Consider the following 18,596-nt stretch of genomic DNA (forward strand, 5'->3'; position numbering starts at 1 on the left):
GACCCTATTTCCAAGTAGGTATGCTTAGGATTGAGGCCTCTGGCAATGAGTACATAGTGCATTATTCTGTGCTGGAGTAACTAACTGCCAGTGCCTGCACAAGTTTATTCAGAAGTTGGTCTCATGTTATTCAATGGAACTTACTCCCATTCAGGCATGTGTAGGATTTCAACCCTGATCGGCTATTCTCCTGTGGTAAGTACTTGGCCGTGAAAGAGGAGTACCATTTCAGATGTGTGTGTGGCAGCCAAGCTAAGTTTCCCAGCTGCACTCAAAGGCCTTCTCTTGGACACATGTCCTCTTGAGGATGTGTGGTCTGACTCGGATGGCTTTTCTTAACTTGCACTCCTGCTGCATGCAATGGCTGCATATTTTGGCCACAGTAAATTATATGTACCACTCACAAAAGTTGCAAATGCTCAACTCCTCCACTTGAAACAGTTCCCCAAAGGGCCAGGGGCATACTTCTGAGTAGACTTGAGGTTCAGATGGGTGTTGCATAGCATAGCAAAGGGACAGAGGTAGAAGTGCATTATTCCTTTCCAAACCACTCTTAAAGATGCATTAAAGGTCTTTCAACTTGGCAGTCCTTTCTTAGACAAGGGGATGGGAGGCCCAGTTTCTGCTGTCTTAGAGAACTGGGGTGTTTCCAGACAAAGGGCTCCTAGCACTACCAGTCAGAAGGCACTGTTTGTCTTTCTCAATTTGTTTTGCAGTACGAAAAAGGGTGGTAGAAGTGGTGGGAAAACACAGGAGGGTAATGAGTGGAAGCTTTTCTAGACAAAACTTTTATTGTGCAGTTGTCATTTCTCACTCACAGTCATTTACAGGTGCTTTACATGATGACAATGACAACATCACTGTCCAGTTTCACTTCTGGTTTTTAAAAACAATTGGGGGGAGGGGGCTTGGGGCAGGAAAAATCCAGTATTATTTGTGAAAGTGAAACAAAGCACTAGTCCTCCACTACTTTAGTTGCGTTATCACTATACAACTGCACCACCTAGAGGTTATGTAGAGGAAAGTATGGAAAAGGAGGGAAGGAAAATAATGTATGTTGAGCTCCAATCTTGATTCTGCAAGGAAAGCGGAAGTAGAAACAGGACATCCAGCAGCCTTGTCTAGAAAAGGTCGCTATTTGGATCCCTCCCACCCCCTCTGATAAAATTCTGTGAATGAGGCAGGGCGATGCCTTGAGAAAAGCCTCATCCAGAAGCACCCTTACTGGGTGGGGTGATTTTGACTGAACAACTGGCATGTGGGAAAGGGTAAAGCGCCCCTCGCTCTGCCACTTCAGTGATAAGATTTAGAGCTCCATATGGCTACAGGAAGGCCTGGCGTGCTATGGTCCATGGGGTCACGAAGAGTCGGACACGACTGAACGACAACAACAATGGCTACAGTAAAGTAAAATTTTAAAATGGAAAAGATCAGCAGACACGTTGTGTGCTCCTTTGTTACATCTAGGGACCCTCAGTGGCACTTAAGTCTGAATAAAAATGCTTAGGATTGGACTACATGTAGTAGTACTCTGCTCTTCCTCAGTAACGGGGATTAGAGAGACCTCAGTAATTACTGGTGGGGGGGAAGGGCTGATCCCTTGAGTCAGCCTTCCCCAACTTGGCATCCTCCAGCATAGCTGGCTGGGAGATGATGGGAGTTGTAGTCCAGCGCATCTGGAGGAAGGGAAGGCTGCCTTTCGGTGGTTCTGAGAACCCATCTTCCATTCTCCCATTGTGTCAATCTGTACTTTCCTGTAGGGCAGAGAATGATGCACTTGGCATTGCTCAAGCGCCCTCTCTCTCTCTCTCTCTCTCTCTTTGTGATGGGGAAGCAACAGGACAAGGGTGGAGTCCCAGCCTCTTTATTGTTTCTGCCTGCTTGGCTGTGCTGCTCACATCCTATGAGGAGCCCGGAGGTGCCTCTGAGCGACATCCAAAAAGCAACAGCGGCATCTGAGCAATGATGAGGTCCCTGGTGGGATTTGTGTTCCTGCTCCTCATCCAAGGACAAGGCTGCTTTCGCTGTGGTGAGTAGGAGAACCTGGCACTGCCCAGTCCCTTTCCACCGGTCTTGGCCACCCTGGTGCCCTCCTCCAGATGCGTAGGACGGCTACTCCCCTCCTTCCCAGCTGGCACTGGGGCCCCAGGTGGGCTGGATACGGCCCCGGGGGCAAAGATCTTGCCAGAGTGATGCAGCCTTGCTCCAGGCAAGGCACTGTGTGGGCAATGACAATGGCAGCCACCAGGCGCCCACTGGAGTGCCTGCAACGAGGCGCGAGGGTAGCAGCGACAGTGGGTCCTCTCAGCAGCTGTCTGCTGCCCCCAGGTCTGACGGAAGATGACCCACATCTTCAGCAAGGCTTTCCCGGCCCACCCTCTCTTGCTCCATCCATGGCTGTCTGACTCTTTCCTAGCCTACATTTTCCATTTCCCTGGCTATACTCTTTTTTTGGCCACTCTAATCAGCGGAGGCTGGTGGCTCCGATTTCAGTGGGGTGGTGAAATCATTCTGGGTTTGAATCAGAACCAGCCAGAACTCTAAAGGAGCTATCCCAGGTGCTGGGCCTATTTGGGGGCCTGGGTTCAGCACCTGGGATAGCTCCTTTAGAGTTCTGGCTGGTTCTGATTCAAACCCGAAATGATTTCCCAGCCCCACTGAAATAGGAGCCACCAGCCTCCATTGACTCTAATATATAATGCAAGACCTCCAGGCAGAGATTGTGGCCACATTGTAGGAACATGTTGGTGGAACTACAGAAATAGAAACTGTATTTTATTTTACTTTATTTTCTGTCCTTTTATCCAAACGATTTCAGGGTGTTTTACAGCAACAACTGTAATAACGTGTTGAAAATTCTAGCACAGCCTTCCCCAATATGGTGCCTTCTAGATGTGTCGGACTACAAGCCTCATCATCCTCAGAGAGCATGGCCACAGGCTGTATTTGTGAGGGCTGATGGGAGATGTAGTCCAACATATTGGGAGTGTGCCAAGTTGGAGAAGGCTGCTGTAACACAATTCTTTCTTTCTGCCTCTTATTTGAGAGACAGAGAGAGAGAGAGAGAGAGAGCATCACTTGTGCTTTCACACATTGGGTTAACTATGGCAGCAGCCCAGCAAAAGGGAGGCTCCTAAGTGAACAACCTTACGAAAAAAGAAAAAGAAGAGGCTACTGAAAGATGCAGGGGCAGATTGATTTTTCTTGTAATATGTTGGATTCTCACATAAATCCATTTCTGCATCCTTCTGTGGACGGTGATGTGTTGTTTTTAATACTGGAGGGGCCCTGCCACCATGGGGTCCATCAGGGGCAAGTTCAGCATTTGCGTTTTAGGAGTTGTCCCTGGAAGAGGCAGCAGCAGTTCTGAGGTTTTGAGGAAAGCCGCTGTTAAAGAGACAAGGAAAATCCTTTTAAGATTCAAATCAACAGCTGCTGGTCAGGGTTAGACAGCAGCTCACCAGGGTCCCATCCAGAACTTGTTTTAAAAGCAGGCCCCCACCTCAGAATAGGTGGAGTGACGATGCCTTTGTATGACTATATCTTGGTGAAAAGAAGAAGAGAACTCTGCCTTTGCTAGTGCTGCTTCCAGAGTTGGCATCTTTGTTTTTACTGATTCCTGCTCCTGAGTTTTTAACAGCAACTTAACCTGGAGACCTTAGCAGATGAGAGTGGTTATCTCTTTGCTCTGAGCAGCTGATTTGTGCACAAGCTGCTGTTTAAGGCATAGGAGCAGGCAAGCTGAATTTTTCAGGTCAGCTGGCAATCCTAGCTGCTTGCATTTTACAAGGAAGTAAGACATTAAAAATTGCAATGATCAGTTCTGCAGGTTATCACACACACCTTTGGCTCTCAGCTTAGAGAACATAATATACCTTCCTGTTTGTTTTATATTATTACTTTGACCTCACTTCCCCAAGTCCATAGTGTCTCCATTCAATCTGACCTCTGCTGTTGCATGTAACAAGATGGCTCTCTTGTATGCAAGGTTTAAATTTAAATTTGAATGTGAGAGCTATGGGAAACTTACCTCCACCCCCACTTTCAGAAATGTCCTAACCAGACCCAGGATGCAACAGCTGTTAACAGCTGTTCTAGAAGGACGTTTTAATAAAATATCTTCTGATTCTAGATTATGCCCATGTGGCAGTGGAGGATTTTCTTCATTATCTGTTTCGTTGTTCTATTTTCTCTACACTTCAAACAAAGTTTTTAGGTCCTGTCCTTACAGGGAAAACTGCTTGGTCTGATGTGGAGAAATCTGGCTTTTTTGTTTACATCTAGCAATAAGGTGGTTTTATTGGCAGTGGCAGAGTTTGATTACTAGCGGTAGAAAAGCACTATGAGGAATGCAAATAAGTTTTACTGGGCATGAACTGTTCTTTAAATATCTCTTTACTGTACTTGTATATCTTTTTCTGGCTGCGGCTGTAAACAATGGTTGTATATATATTTCCTTAACAGTTGTAACCACAAAATGTCATTCATTCATTCACTTCCCTGAGTGGTGAGATGTTCCAGAGGTGCAGTGCTTACCCAGGTTTGGTCGCTGTAGCCTTACTGGCATTTTGTAATATTTATGTTGACAGCCAAAATTTTGTTGCTCCCCCATCAGACAGACAGCACCCCAAATGCAGTTAGCTTATAGAGCCCAAACTCTACTCTCTGTCTGTTGTCTTTCTTAGGGTGCAATCCTATGCATATTTAGCCAGAAAAAACCCTACAACTCCCAGCATTCCCCAGACAGCAATGCTGGGAGTTGTAGGACCTTTTTCTGGCTAAACATGCATGAGATGGCATCTTTAATCTCTTTCTCAAAAAGGCAGACTCTCATCACACACATAGCGAAACAGTGGCATTTTGAAATTGCACCACTGCAGCAACTTAAAAATATAATATCATGTGAACCAAGATTTTGATGCACGACCAACCCCAAAAGTGTTCACAGGTAAACTGGCAGCTGCCCTGTGGGTACCCGTAAAATGGCAGAGACCTGGCAAGAAGTTTAAAAGCTGTGCCCATCACAAAGCTCAGGGGGGACCCTTATGCACTGTAACATCATGGCAAAATAGCACTATTTTGAAACTGTGCAACAGACGCAACTTAAAAATGACAACGCTTTCTGAAACTTCCCTTCTGGAGGTTGCCCAAGGCCGTTGCCTGGTGGACAAGCAAATTCTCAAAGTCAGAGCCAACCTGCCAAACAATCTCTTCCACTGTGGACCTGCTAACTCCAAAAAGTGTGGCAACGTGGCAGTAGCATTCCAGATGGGAAAACCTCGATGCAGCTCCAGCCACACGTTTCTCAGTGGAGGTGGCTTCCTGCAGGATGCCTCTCTGCTGCTGCAGCTGGGGTAGGCATATGTCCGCCACTTCAAAGAAAGTGCCTCTACTCATCCAGAAATGCTCAATCTGCTTTTCATCGTCATGGATTCCAAGAACAAAGGGCTTCCACCAATGCAGAAGGGTTGTGTCAGGAGCGCTCTGGCAGCCTCTTTCAGTACACTCCAATAGCCAACTCAAGACACAGATGAAAGGATTCTTTTCAAAGGCTTTAATCCTTTTACAACTTAATGACTCTTTCAGATGCTAATCACCAGCGACTAAGCAATGAACAGCAGAGTAGCCTATGCTCCGGGTAGGCAGTTGGTCCCCGTTTGAAGGAGAATTACTTGAAGACCCTGAACCCCCTCCTTTTCCCCTTTATCTGAGTCTTCCATATGTTTCATTATACATATGGAAGCTAGATGGCGCTGTGGTCTAGCTCCTCTTACTGCAGCTTTTCCTCTTTTCATGAGGGAACTCAAGTGGGGTAATTTGATAGCTCATTATCTCCGATCTTTTAAAAAATGGAATAAAGGTCATTTAGTGAGGGAGACACCCTGGAGGTTAACGACATCATCTAAAGGACCTGTGAACTTCCTTGAGTAACCAATCTCAAAAGCTGGATAAAAGCTCCATGTGAAGAAGCCCTAGTTACAATTGAAGACAACGTGATTTGTTTCCAAGTAGACACAAAAACAAAAAGCAAAGCAATTCCCAACTCCCCACCTCTCTCTCAGCTCCTGTGCTCAGAAAGTGCGATTGAAGAGATTAATTACTTCTCAGTAGACATGTTTAGCAAGCTGTTTTCACTGGAGAAATGAACGTTATAAAAGAAGAAAAGTCATCCCACAGCAACACACTGACATTCTCTATGGGAGCAAGGCTCATTTAGGGACAATCAGCTTCTGTCAGGAATGATTCTGAGCATGTGGAGACAGTTAGCAGCTCAGTCTCAGAATGGGAACAGCCAGAACTGGGGGAGGTGCCCTCCCTAGTGAGCTCAGATATGGATAGGCGTTCTTCTCAGGACCTTGGCACACAGATGGCTCGACCTGAAGCCCCCCCTTCCTCCTCTATGAGAACTCTGGTCTCGGGGGAGGAGGACAGTGCGGGGTGTGACTTGAAGGATGCTAGAGTCCGGTGCAGAGTGAAGCGGGAAAAGTTAGAGGTGGAGCTCAGACATTCCACCTGGTCAGCTATGCGTGATAGCCTACATAGGAGGGCAAATTCTTGTTTCAAACTGCCGGCAACCGTCTCTAATTCCCACTTGGCTCCTCTATTGATATTCGTAATTGTGTGGAGTAGCTGTTTTCCTTTGTAGCCTGAGAGTCTCTGAGGATTTGCATTTGTAAAGAACCTGGTCATTAACTAATAAAGTAGTGAGGCTGAAGCCTGGAATCCTGGGGTGTGTGATTGCGAAGGGAGAGGACCAAGGGACCTGACAGCTTTTAAAGTCATTAACTTTATGCGCAAGTCCACTCTTCCATAACCTTATGTGCAGGTCCACTCTTCCAGATGAGCGGAGATTTAAAACAAAAGGCAAAGCAATTCCCAACTCCCCGCCCCTCTCTCTGCTCCTGTGTTCTGTAAGTGCAACTGAAGACAATGAATTACTTCTGAGTAGACATGTTTAGCCAGCTCCCAACCTTGTGTCCACCCTTTCATAACACAACTTTCCTTTCTGCCTATCAGCGCTGCCCCCCCCGCCCCCTGCTGGCGCCAAAGCTAATATCACAAGTTGTGGTCACACAGGCTCCCAAATCACACTGAAGCCACGTTTTGTGACAGGAAAATCTAAGCCACATTTTTGCAAAGTTGTTTTGTGACAGGAAAATCTGTCACAAAACAACTTTGCAAAAATGTGGGTTTTATGGTATGAAAACCTGCGGTTGTTTTGGAGAGGAGCAAACATTACGTGCCATGACCAAGTGTGAGGCTCAGTAGCACCAGAGCAAATGCTCTGTGTAGATCCACCCTTGGCTTCCAAATAGGTTTGGATCCCGGTGCTTCTCATTTTACAATTTACCTGAAGAGAATTAGTTGACTAGAGCAGTGTTACCAGTACAGCTATCTCTGTATTCTCTTACTCACTTCAAAAATTATTGCTCCCAGCAAGAAAACTGGGGCCAAATGCTACTTAATTACAGGTACAGACTTCCTGTGTTATCAGAAGTAATTAACTTAGGTCTGTTAAAAGATTACGTAAATAGGGAGCATCATTATGGAATTTTTAAAAGGCAGCTAGGATAATTGTTGCTAAATAAAAATGGAAAAACATTCCAAGTCAATTGGATTGGCTGACTAAAGCCCAGTACATTGTACGTATAAATAAATTGACATCGGGCATTCATATGTATCAAGGAAGAACAATGTGGCTGTCCTTGATAGATGTTTGGCATTTCATTTGGGTTTGGGGAAATAATTTGAACCAAGATATAAATATAGGGCTGCAGTCCTAAACCCAATGGGACTCCGTAGTAAATGCCATTAAATTTGGTGGGATTTACTTCTGAGTAAACATGCATAGGATTGTGTCCTTAATTCCTCTCTGGACTTTATGAAGAGTTGACATGGCTTCCTCTTTCTTTCTCTATTCACTCCAAAGTGAGGCCAGCTCCATTTTGAGTCACCCTGCAGTGGTAGTTGTGTCACCAGTCAAACGTAGTGGGAGAATCCTGTCAGCAAGAGTCTCCAGCTATGCAGATGAAACTAACTTCTCCCTCTAGGTCAGAGCAAAGTAGTCAATCCAGTTTGCCCGCTGAAGGAATTATCCATTTGGTTTCAGAAGCATTATTAAGACAAGGATTAGGAGTGTTATTCCGTGCGCTGTGGATACAGTTAGTGAGCAAGAGGCGGCCTGTGGCAAACCGGTTTTGTGGGATCGGTTCCAGCTTCTTCCTCCTGATGAAGTGGACAAGGTGCTTTCATCTGTAAGGCCGACCACCTGCTTACTTGATCCTTGCCCATCTTGGCTCATTATGAGCTGCAGAGAGAGGCTGGGTGAGGGGATCAAGGCGGTGGTGAACGCCTCCCTTGAGGAGGGAGTGATGCCATCAGCCCTCAAGGAGGCAGTGATAAGACCGCTCTTAAAGAAGCCCTCCTTGGATCCCCAAGTTCTGAACACCTTTCGCCCAGTCTCGAATCTGCCTTTTTTGGGCAAGGTGATTGAGCAGGTGGTGGCGATGCAGTTGAAGGCACACTTGGAAGAAGCCAATTATCTAGACCCATTTCAGTCGGGCTTCAGGCCTGGGCATGGGCCTTGGTCGCCTTGGTAGATGATATGAGGAGGGCTCTGGATAGGGGTGAATGCTCCTTCCTTGTTCTCCTCGACCTCTCAGTGGCTTTCGATACCGTTGACCACGGTATCCTCCTGGACCGCCTGGAGGGGTTGGGCACTGGGGACACCGTATTGCGGTGGTTCCGGTCCTTCCTCTCCGGCAGGTACCAGAGGGTAGCACTGGGAGAGGAGGTTTCAGACCCGTGGCCGCTCAGTTGTGGAGTGCCACAGGGTTCCATCCTCTCCCCGGTGCTATTTAACATCTATGTGAAGCCGCTGGGGGCTATCATCAGGAGGTTTGGGGTGCAGTGTCATCAGTATGCAGATGACATGCAGCTCTACCTCTCATTCAAATCTTCACCAAGGTTGGCCGTAGAATCCCTGTCCAAATGTCTGGAGGCAGTGAGTGGCTGGATGGCGGAGAACAAGCTGAAGCTGAACCCTGACAAGACCGAGGTACTTTTGGTGGGAGACAAGAGGAGGTTGGGGGATGATGACCTGGTGTTGAATGGGGTATGGTTACCTTTGAAAGACCAGGTCCGCAGCTTGGGGATCATCTTAGACTCCCAGCTGTCCATGGAGGCTCAGGTGACAGGTGTGAGCCAGACAGTGCTGTACCAACTCCATCTGATATGGCGGCTGCGCCCCTTCCTTCCCGACCATCTGCTCCCATCAGTAGTACATGCTCTGGTCTCCTCTCGTTTAGACTACTGTAATGCAGGACAGGAAGGCCTGGCGTGCCATGGTCCATGGGGTCACGAAGAGTCGAACGTGACTGAACAACTGAACAACAACAATGTGCTCTACGTGGGGTTACCCTTGAAGACGGTTCGGAAGCTGCAGCTGGTGCAGAACGTGGCGGCTCGCCTGATTAAAGGCAGCTGCTGGCGAGATCACATCACTCCAGTGCTGAAGGAGCTGCACTGGCTACCAGTTGTTTTCTGGGCCAAATTCAAGGTGTTGGTTTTGACCTTTAAAACCCTATGCAGTTCCGGCCCAGCCTATCTCAAGGAGTGCCTCCAGCAACACCAGACAGGCCGCTCAACAAGATCAGCCTCGGATGGCCTTCTCTCTATCCCATCAGCCAGGAAAGCTAGGCTGCTGAGGACGAGGGAGAGGGCCTTCTCTGTGGTGGCCCCCACTCTATGGAACTCCCTCCCTAGGGAACTCTGCCATGCCCCCTCTTTAATGAGCTTCTGCCATGCATTAAAAACATGGTTGTTCAGGCAGGCATTTGGGGTGGGCTAGGGTAATTTTAGAAATGTGATGTTTTTAATGTTGAATTGTATTGTATAAACTGTTTTTATTGTTATACATCACCCAGAGTGGCTGGGTGACCGGCCAGATGGGCGATTAATAAATTTAATAAAAAACAACAACCATAAGTTGCCAAGATGAGCATGTCAAAATTATTATAAACAGAGCAGACAGACTTAGGTCCATTTTTTGTCTGGTAATATCAGATATCAATTCTTTAAAAACAACAAGAAATAGTAAAGAATAGTGAATCCAAATACTAGAATACCTAACCTAGTTTTACTGGCTATACAGTCAATGTAGGCCAGGGACTGTGATCTCTACATCAGGGGTTGAGCCATTTTCAGATTTCCAGATGTTGGCAAATAATATGAAGAGGTTTTCTACCTGAGGCATTTATTGTGTGCTCATCATTCCTTACTCATGGTTGTTTACAGGTTCTTTAGTTGATGTCGTGACCCTCCAGTTTTGCTTCTGTTTTTAAACAGCACTTTCAGCAAGGTTTTTTAGAGCAGGAAAAATGTGGTATTATTTATGGAAATGTTATTTCCACTTATGTAATTGCACTATTCCGCTATACTACAGTGCCACCTAGAGATTAAGTAGTGGAAAATCAGGAAAGGAAATGATCCCTGTAGCGCATGGATCTGTCCTGAAACTGAAAATAGATACAGCGGATTAATAATCTTGTATAGAAAAGTTCAAGGAGGCTCGGACCTCTTCAAGCATCATCAACTGAAAACAAAAAGAAGGCTGAAGGTTTGGCTAGTCCTGTTTTCTGACCCAGCTGAGTATTGTAGGGTGGGGGAGAGAATACATGGGGATTATATTGGGTGCCCAATGTGGCTATTGTTCCTTTTCCTTTAGCTGTGAGTGAGGAAGAGCACCCTCTGGTGCTCTATCTGTTGAACAAGATGATCCATTCAGCCACTGCTCCAGGAGCTCTCCCAGACCCCAGGATCTTGTTGGCTCTTCATCTTGCTCGAAACCACAGCCAGATCGTTGAGCAAAGGTTGTTAAGGAGGCTTGGCAAGGAGGCAGTAGAGAAAGGTAAGTGTTTATAACAACCTTGAAAAATTAGAACGCTCATGTGGTGAAAGCGCACGCACACACACCACTCCACTTTCCCTGACATCTGAGGTTTCTGGTACGTTATAATGACATCAGAGGTAAAATCTAACATAAGTCCTACTTAGAGTGGACCCAATGAAATGAAGGGAACTTCAGTGAGTCATGACTAACTTAAATCCCATTCATTTCAATGGGTCTACTCTAAGTAGGACTTATGTTGGATTGTGCCCCAGATTACCTCCAAGGAAACTTCTACTTCACCCAGAACTGCACACAATGGGGGGTAGCCAACCACAATCTGAGTCTGAATACAGCCTGCTTCCCACAGTCCCCTTGTTCATGATCATTTTGAAAGAGGAACTTGAAGCAACTTCCAGTCTCTCTCGCTAAATCCCCAAGAGTGATTGTTTAAAAAGACACCACAAGTCAGGGCACAAAATGTTGTCCTGTAATCGTTGCCTCCAATGACAACAGACATTGCTGCGGACAATATGCATCATTGCCCAGTTCACTCATTATGTTTTTCCACACAAGTGCGTATTTGGGCAACGCCAGAGTGGCTTACATAGTGAAATGAATGAATGGATGTTTGAAGGTGTGAATATGCCCTGAGAGGGAAGGGAAATAAATGTATGAGGAACTTAGGCGAGTGGGAGCACAGAACGATGGACAAGGAAACTGTGTGGCCTGGCGTATCTTGCCCTGCTCATCCTTGTTTTTGTTCACTGTTTCTAGGACAAGGTTTCTCTTCGGGGAAGGTGGCCCTGTATGCCCTGGCTTTCCAGGCTTCGTGTTCTGATCCCCGGAATGTCTCTGGCACTCTTGATCTGGTGGAGCTCTTGGAAAAGAAGTTTGAGATGGAGCTGAAGAACATCAGTGAGGACTAGGGCTTCCACCATATCAGGGGAAGAGGCTCTTCCTCCTTTCCCCTTCAACCTCTTCTTGCATTTCTACTTGCTTTCCCTCTCCACTCATCGTTAGATCTTCAGGGGGGCTCTTCTCTGGTTCCTTTGCCAGGGGAAGCTCATTGCACAGGAATTCAGGAGAGGGCCTTTTCTGTGGCAGCACCCCATCTGTGGAATGCCCTCATTGTTGAAGTTCAACTGGTAGTGCAATGCTGCTACCATTTCAGTTTCCGGGCATTTTGAAGTGTCATGCTGGCTTATGCTCAGCTTCTCTGCTGCTTTTATGCTTCTGATTTGTTTTTATTGAAATGTTTTATGGTTTGATAGTATTAAATTGTGGCTTATTTTGGTTTTTATGGCTCATGCACACCACCCTGATATCTTAGGATAAAGGGTAGGTTAGAAATACTTTTTAAAAATACATTGGTCTTTCTAAGTTATCTGTTTTCTTGCAGCTCCCTGCCAAATTCCATCTCCCAGTTTTGTTCCTCTATCTTCCATCTATTTGTGTCCCTTGGTTGCATTTCATGGGCTGTATCCAATGTTAGTCTCACTTAGAGTAGACCCACTAAAATGAATGGGATTTAAGTAAAACTGGCATTGGATACAACCCAGTCTCCTGCTACCATCCTTGTTCCATCTACTCTCACTTAAACTTCTTCCCTCTTCCTTCTGTATGCCTCATTCTCCCCAGGCTGGAAGGTGCTGAGTCTGATGGCTCTTCTGTCTGTTTGTCTCTCCTCAGAGATCCATGGCAGTCCCCTGACCACCTACTACCAGCTCAGCTTGTGTGTTATCACCCTCTGCCAGCTTCCGGGCATCTTCTCACCCTCTGAGATAGCAGACCTGTTCAGACCAAATGAGAAGACGTATTCCTTAGGTGGCAGCTTCTCTGTGGGTGTGTAATTACTTTGATCGTTGATCTACTGGAGGATAGTCATGATGACAGGGCAGTTTCTATTTTTTGTACACAATATATGTCTGATTACCCGATGCTGTGGACTTACAACAGGGGAGAGGTATTGCTATCATGCCTCCTTGCAATTCTACCTAAAGTATCTATTTGGCCACTATTGCTAATAAATCAGGTGCTAAACTGGATGGCTCACTAGTTTGACCCAGAATGGGAGTTTTATCTTCATATGCAAGTGAGTCAGTGACTTCCCATGTGATGAAGGCCAGAGAAAACAGGGGTGAGCAGATGGTAAATCTCCTGCTTTTTTGGACTACAACTCCCAGAATTTGGACTACAACTCCCAGAATTCCTAACTATTGCCCATGCTGGGAATTCTGGGAGCTGAAGTCCAAAACAACTGGAGATCTTCTTTCTGCCCAGCTCTGAGCTGGAATACAACCAATGTATGTACCTGTGGTGAAACATCAGAATGGTCCCTTCATTTATTAGGTTTATTTATGTTATACATTTATATCCCACCTTTCCTATCAGTAGTCCAAGGTGGCTTACATCAAAATGTAAAATTCATGGAGCTAAAACAACCATCGCATCATACGATTAAATCAACAGCATTAAAACCAAAGGAATAAGCGCATTTGTGAATGCAATGTGAATCTACCTTTTAAAGACAACCACCCTAATTCACACTTCCTGGACTAATTTGTGGATTGGAGTGCACCGTTGTCCTTCAGACTGTGCACTTCTTTGAATTTTGTGATGCAGTTCTCAGCTAAGGAAAACTGCATACAAAAGAGTGTATTTTAGAAAAAAATGTATATTTTAGCAGGTGGGGGGATGTATACAAATTCATATTTTAGGGAGGAATGCATACAGTTTGAAGGCAAATTTTTCATGCATTTAAAAAAAGAAAATGGCAGAAAAGGGGATGGAATGGACTTAAGATTGAACACATGTAAAACTGCCACAGACTGGAACAGGACTGATCCATCCATTGTTCCTGCCACTGTCCTTATTCTACGGGATATCTGCTACATCAGAGGAGGATGAGAACTTCATCCACATTTTCTGCCTTCTTCCCCATACAGACACGGCAGCAGTAGCTGTGCTGGCTCAGATCTGTGTACAGACCACTTATAACGCCACACTGCTGCCAGAGGTGAACCAGACAATAACAGCAACTGTAAAGTGGCTGCTGAAGAGAATCCTGGAGGAGAAAAGCCGCGATGGAGTCATTGGGAACTTTTATAGCACTGGGCTGGCCATGCAGGTGGGAGCAAGGATCGGTTTTGGGCCTGGAGAAAGCCATGCAGTCTCCATGGATCTTTCTTGTTGCCTCCCTGTATCAAAGCACACCTTCAGGTTCTAAGGGACAACAGAGTCTCTTAGGGCACAATCCTATACATGTTTCGACAGAAAAAAATCCTATAACTCCCAGCATGCCCCTGGCTGGAGCATACTGGGAGTTGCAGGACTTTTTCTCTGTCGAAACATGCATAGGATTGTGCCCTTAACCAATAAAGGCACCACCCTGACCTTCTGAGACAGAACAGGAAGAACATAGAATCATAGAATAGTAGGGTTGGAAGGGGCCTACAAGACCATCAGGTCCAACCCCTGCTCAATGCAGGAATCCAAGTCACAGCATCCCTGACAGATGGCTGTCCAGCTTCATCTTGAATGCCTCCAGTGTGGGAGAGCCCTCTACCTCCCTAGGCAATTGGTTCCATTGTCATATTGCTCTAACGGTCAGGAAGTTTTTCCTGATGTTCAGCCGGAATCTGGCTTCCTGTAACTTGAGCAAACCAGCATTACCCCATCCCAAGCAGGCTTATGGTTTCTTCTGTTTTGCCCACAGATAACTCATCCTGCTGAGATCATCATAGTTACTTCTTGGGAAGCCTGAACCTTTCCCGAGTGTTCACCCATTTATGGTTATGATACTTCATAGTTCAAACCTTTATAACGCTGGTGGATTATCTGTGATTCCAATCATTGGCTGGAGAGAAGTCACAGACTTCAATAGCTTGTGAATGTGGCATGTGTTCAGTCAGGGTTGGGCTGCATGCAGCCACCCGGGCTATTTTGTGACTCCTGGTGTGATGCTGAATTTGCTGCTGAAATTCAGTGGCAGGGCAATGGCAAAAAGGGGCTATTTTAAAGGGAGATGGAGAGTTACCTGCCAGAGCGAGAACAAGCAATATCTGCCTGTGAGCTGAGACTGTAATATGTGAACAAACTGAACTGAGCTTTTCTACATGAGGCATTTATTGTGTGCTTGTCATTCCCTAGTCACAGTTGTTTACAGGGTCATTAGATGATGATGTGACCCTCCAGTTTTTCTTCTGTTTCTAAAGAGCACTTTTGGTGAGTTTTTTTAGAGCAGGGAAAATGCAGCATTATTTGTGAAAGCAAAAAAAAGAGAAGCTTTTTCTACTTGTGTAATTGTACTATTCTCCTCTATCACAGTACCACCTAGAGGTTACGTAGCAGAAAAGCAGGAAAGGAAATGCTCTTTATGTGGTGCTTGGATCTCAATTCTGTGATGAAACTGAAAGTAGATACAGCGGATTAACAGCCTTGTGTAGAGAAGCTCTTAGATATCCCTTTTCTGTTTATGGTCCTGTTTCCCTTCTTCCCTGGTCTCATTCCTTTTGCTCTCCTACAAGCAAACTCCTATTTCCTTTATTGTTCCAGTTGTCCACACTGATGGTTTATAGCCAATCTGTGTTCTCCCCATACTTAAGTCTGCCCGCTTGCATGCTCTCTCTCTCTGTCTTTGCTTCTTCCAGGCTTTGACTGTATCTCACAAATATCTCATGCCGGGATCCTGGAACTGCTCCCAGACTTTGGCCAGAGTCCTTACTGAGATTCCAAAAGGCACTTTTGACAACCCCATGGCTGCTTCCCAGATTGTCCCCTCTATGGAGGGCCGGACCTACCTTGATGTGAGCACAATCAGCTGCTCCCAGGATGAAGGTAAGCACAGCAAGTTAGACCCATCTCTAGTTAAATTGAAACTGGAACAGGAATCTTTACCAGGAGAACTGAGTCCAGAGGAAGACCATCATGCATGCAGCCCATCAAGAACTCAGTAAACAGCCTGATTTTGCTGCTGCCTGGATTTGCAAAAATAGTGGGGTTCACATTATCTGGTAAACCGTAATACATGGCAATAGGTGGTGTTTGTCTTGATGGGTTTCAGATTTGCAGGCCACAAAGCACAATCTAAAGGGTGGACAGATTTCCCACCATTTGTCCAATGGGAGATTAGATTTCTTTCTGTTTCTCAAGGTTAAGGCTGCAATCCTATGCCCATTTACTTCTTTTTTTCATGAAATTTTATTGTATTTCAAAATAAGGTTAACAAAATAAAGGCAACAAAAAGGAGAACATACATAATAATAAATCAAGATCACTAAAGAAACAAATGAATTCACCAATTATTCATTGGGGCTGTTCACACAGCACGCTAACTCACACTCAGTAGTCGAGTGTGGATTATTTTGAACTGTAGGTTGTTTGCTGAACTGTGGATTAGTGTATTGTCTGAACATAGCACATTTTTCACAAGGTGGGCTATCATGTTGTCTGAATGCAGCCAGAGTAGCTTGTTAACCGTGCAGTGTGGCTTTTTAACCACCCTGAACAATCCAACAACAAACCATGGGTTCTCAAGGTGGCTTGTTTAAGAAAAATAAGCCACACGGCATGGTTAACAAGCCACACTGGCTGCATTCAGACAACATGATAACCCATGGTTCAACAAGCAACCTATGGTTCAAAACAACCCACACTCAACCACTGAGTGTGGGATAACGTGTTGTGTGACTCAACCACTGAGTGTGGGATAACGTGTTGTGTGAACAGCCCCTTGGTCTATAATCAATATGCTTATGGATCATCTACAGTAAAATGGCCTAAGGAAGAGCTCGCTATCTAATGAAAGAGTAAAACTAGCGTGGATACAGCATGTAAAAGGAGCATGTGCAAGTTATGTTCGTGTGTGTGTGTGTGTGTGTGTGTGCATATTAGTCAGAAAAAATATAGGCAACTGTACTTGGTTGGAATTTGATCAAAACTTTAAAGAACATCAACACAGGACATAAATGGAAACCATGGTGTCATAATATCTTTCTTAAAGTTAAGATTCCTCGCTTGCTGCGCTTGGTGTCTGAGTTTTTGCGTAGTCATAGTCTCCTAATTTTTATCAACCCACTGCTCTTTACTTGGTTGCTTTGGAGACTTCCAGTTACATGCTATACATGGCTCTGTGGCTGTATGCAATTGCTTCAGAAAATTTTTATGCAGGAATCCAGTGCTCATTTACTTGTGAGTAAGCCCCATTGAACCCAAATGACATTTATTGCTGAGTAAACATGCATACTGCATGTCTGTCGTGGCCTCAGAGGGATTTCAGACAGACAGCTCCTGGCAGGGCCAGCACAAGACTTCCCACTACTGCCCTCCCTTCTCTCCTGCCCCCCAGCTACAATGATGATGGTGGTGACTGTCATCCCTTGTGATCTGCCGCCTGAGGCAAGGGATTCATCCCACCTCATGGAAGAGCCTGGCTCCTAGCACTAACTGTCAAAATGCACTCTGCAGCTGTCCCATCTTTCCCTCCATAATGGATTTTCTCTACTAAGAAAAAAGACAGAAGAAATGGTGGGATAATACAATGGAAGTCGTTGTCTGGATTTCTTCCATGCCCCCACCCCCGATAGAATTTCATAAATGAGACAGAGCGCAGTAAAAGCCTCATGTGGAAGCAACGTAGGTCAAGAAGATGTGGGTCAACTATGAATGAACCCCCAAATCAGGTGTACCCTCCAAACCTATGCTAAAGACTTGGGCTAGTTTTATGCAGTTTTGTGCTGCCACTCCAAGTGTGAAAATGATATACCTGTAAAGAAGTGCTTCTCAAGGCCAGTTCACATAGGTATAGAATCACCTGACTTGTCATCATTTGGTTACTCGTTGTTTTCTGGCTCTCAGCTGGATGAATAAAGCCATACTAGGCAGAAATGTCAAAACTCATGAGACTGGCACAGGTGCAGTCTGCTTGCTCTGGCTATTGCCGATGGGCAAAACAAGCTTATGTACATGCAGGGCCCCCTGAGAACTGGGATGGGGCTTTGTTCTTTGAGAACCTGGCTTCATTTTTTGCTACACCTGGTCTGGAAAGGCAGATACTGCTCCAAGCCTCTTAACAGATCCTGTTGAAAAGCAGTGAACCGGAGGTGATGGGGGATTGTAGGAAAGTTCTGTCAGTGTTTGATCTGTGATGGCGCATGTTTACACACCCTTTGATGCTACAATCAAGTGACAGAATCATAGAATAGATGGGTTGGAAGGGTCCTACAAGACCATCGAGTCCAACCCCCTGCTCAATGCAGGAATCCAAGTCAAAGAATATGTATGTGTGAACAAGCTCTGCATAAACATCACGCTTCTTAAAACTTTACAGTGGGGAAAATACCTCTTCGGATCCCTAGATCAGGGTGTTGCACTTCTTTCAGCCCAAGGGCCAAATTCAATTTTGGAGAAGCTGAGGGGGTGGATTCCAGTGATTAGTGGAGCTGAAGGCGAAAGGCACAGGTCCAAAATGCCAGCATAGTTGAGCTGGAAGCTCTTCTTGTCAGTAGCTAAGCCCAACAAGAGGCATTTCAAACTTTCAGAATGGGGAAATACAATGCAAAAGCCAAGAAGCCACCAGTGGAGGGTGGTGGCTCCCATTTCAGTGAGGCTGTGTATCCCTTGTGGGTTTCAGCCAGAACCAGCCAGAACTCTAAAGGAGCTATCCAAAGTAATGAACCATATCCTCCAACAACTTTCAGCATCTTGA

General features: G+C 45.6%; 1 protein-coding gene and 1 long non-coding RNA gene across 5 annotated transcripts in view; one reads left to right on the forward strand and one right to left on the reverse strand.

Moving 5' to 3' along the window:
* Positions 1 to 18,596, reverse strand: part of LOC146357977 (uncharacterized) — a 717,854-nt gene that overhangs the window by 688,668 nt on the left and 10,590 nt on the right. The gene's annotated exons all lie outside the window — the stretch shown is intronic.
* TCN1 (transcobalamin 1) overlaps positions 1 to 18,596 on the forward strand; it is a 48,371-nt gene that overhangs the window by 21,608 nt on the left and 8,167 nt on the right. For 3 of the 4 annotated variants that reach the window (XR_014792565.1, XM_084860252.1, XM_084860245.1), the window contains exons 1-6: positions 1,887 to 2,029; positions 10,727 to 10,909; positions 11,666 to 11,806; positions 12,581 to 12,733; positions 13,837 to 14,018; positions 15,541 to 15,727. Coding sequence is in view for 3 of the 4 variants with exons in the window: in XM_084860252.1 (XP_084716378.1) it covers positions 1,963 to 2,029; positions 10,727 to 10,909; positions 11,666 to 11,806; positions 12,581 to 12,733; positions 13,837 to 14,018; positions 15,541 to 15,727 (913 nt within the window). In the remaining variant the exon portion in view is untranslated. Of the gene's footprint in view, positions 1 to 1,840; positions 2,030 to 10,726; positions 10,910 to 11,665; positions 11,807 to 12,580; positions 12,734 to 13,836; positions 14,019 to 15,540; positions 15,728 to 18,596 lie in introns of those variants that run through there. The other variant, XM_084860261.1, reaches the window with a different exon arrangement.

The sequence above is a fragment of the Heloderma suspectum genome, chromosome 1, assembly GCF_057233095.1.
Source record: "Heloderma suspectum isolate Gila_16-S chromosome 1, 16-S_ref, whole genome shotgun sequence".
Lineage (NCBI taxonomy): Eukaryota > Metazoa > Chordata > Lepidosauria > Squamata > Helodermatidae > Heloderma > Heloderma suspectum.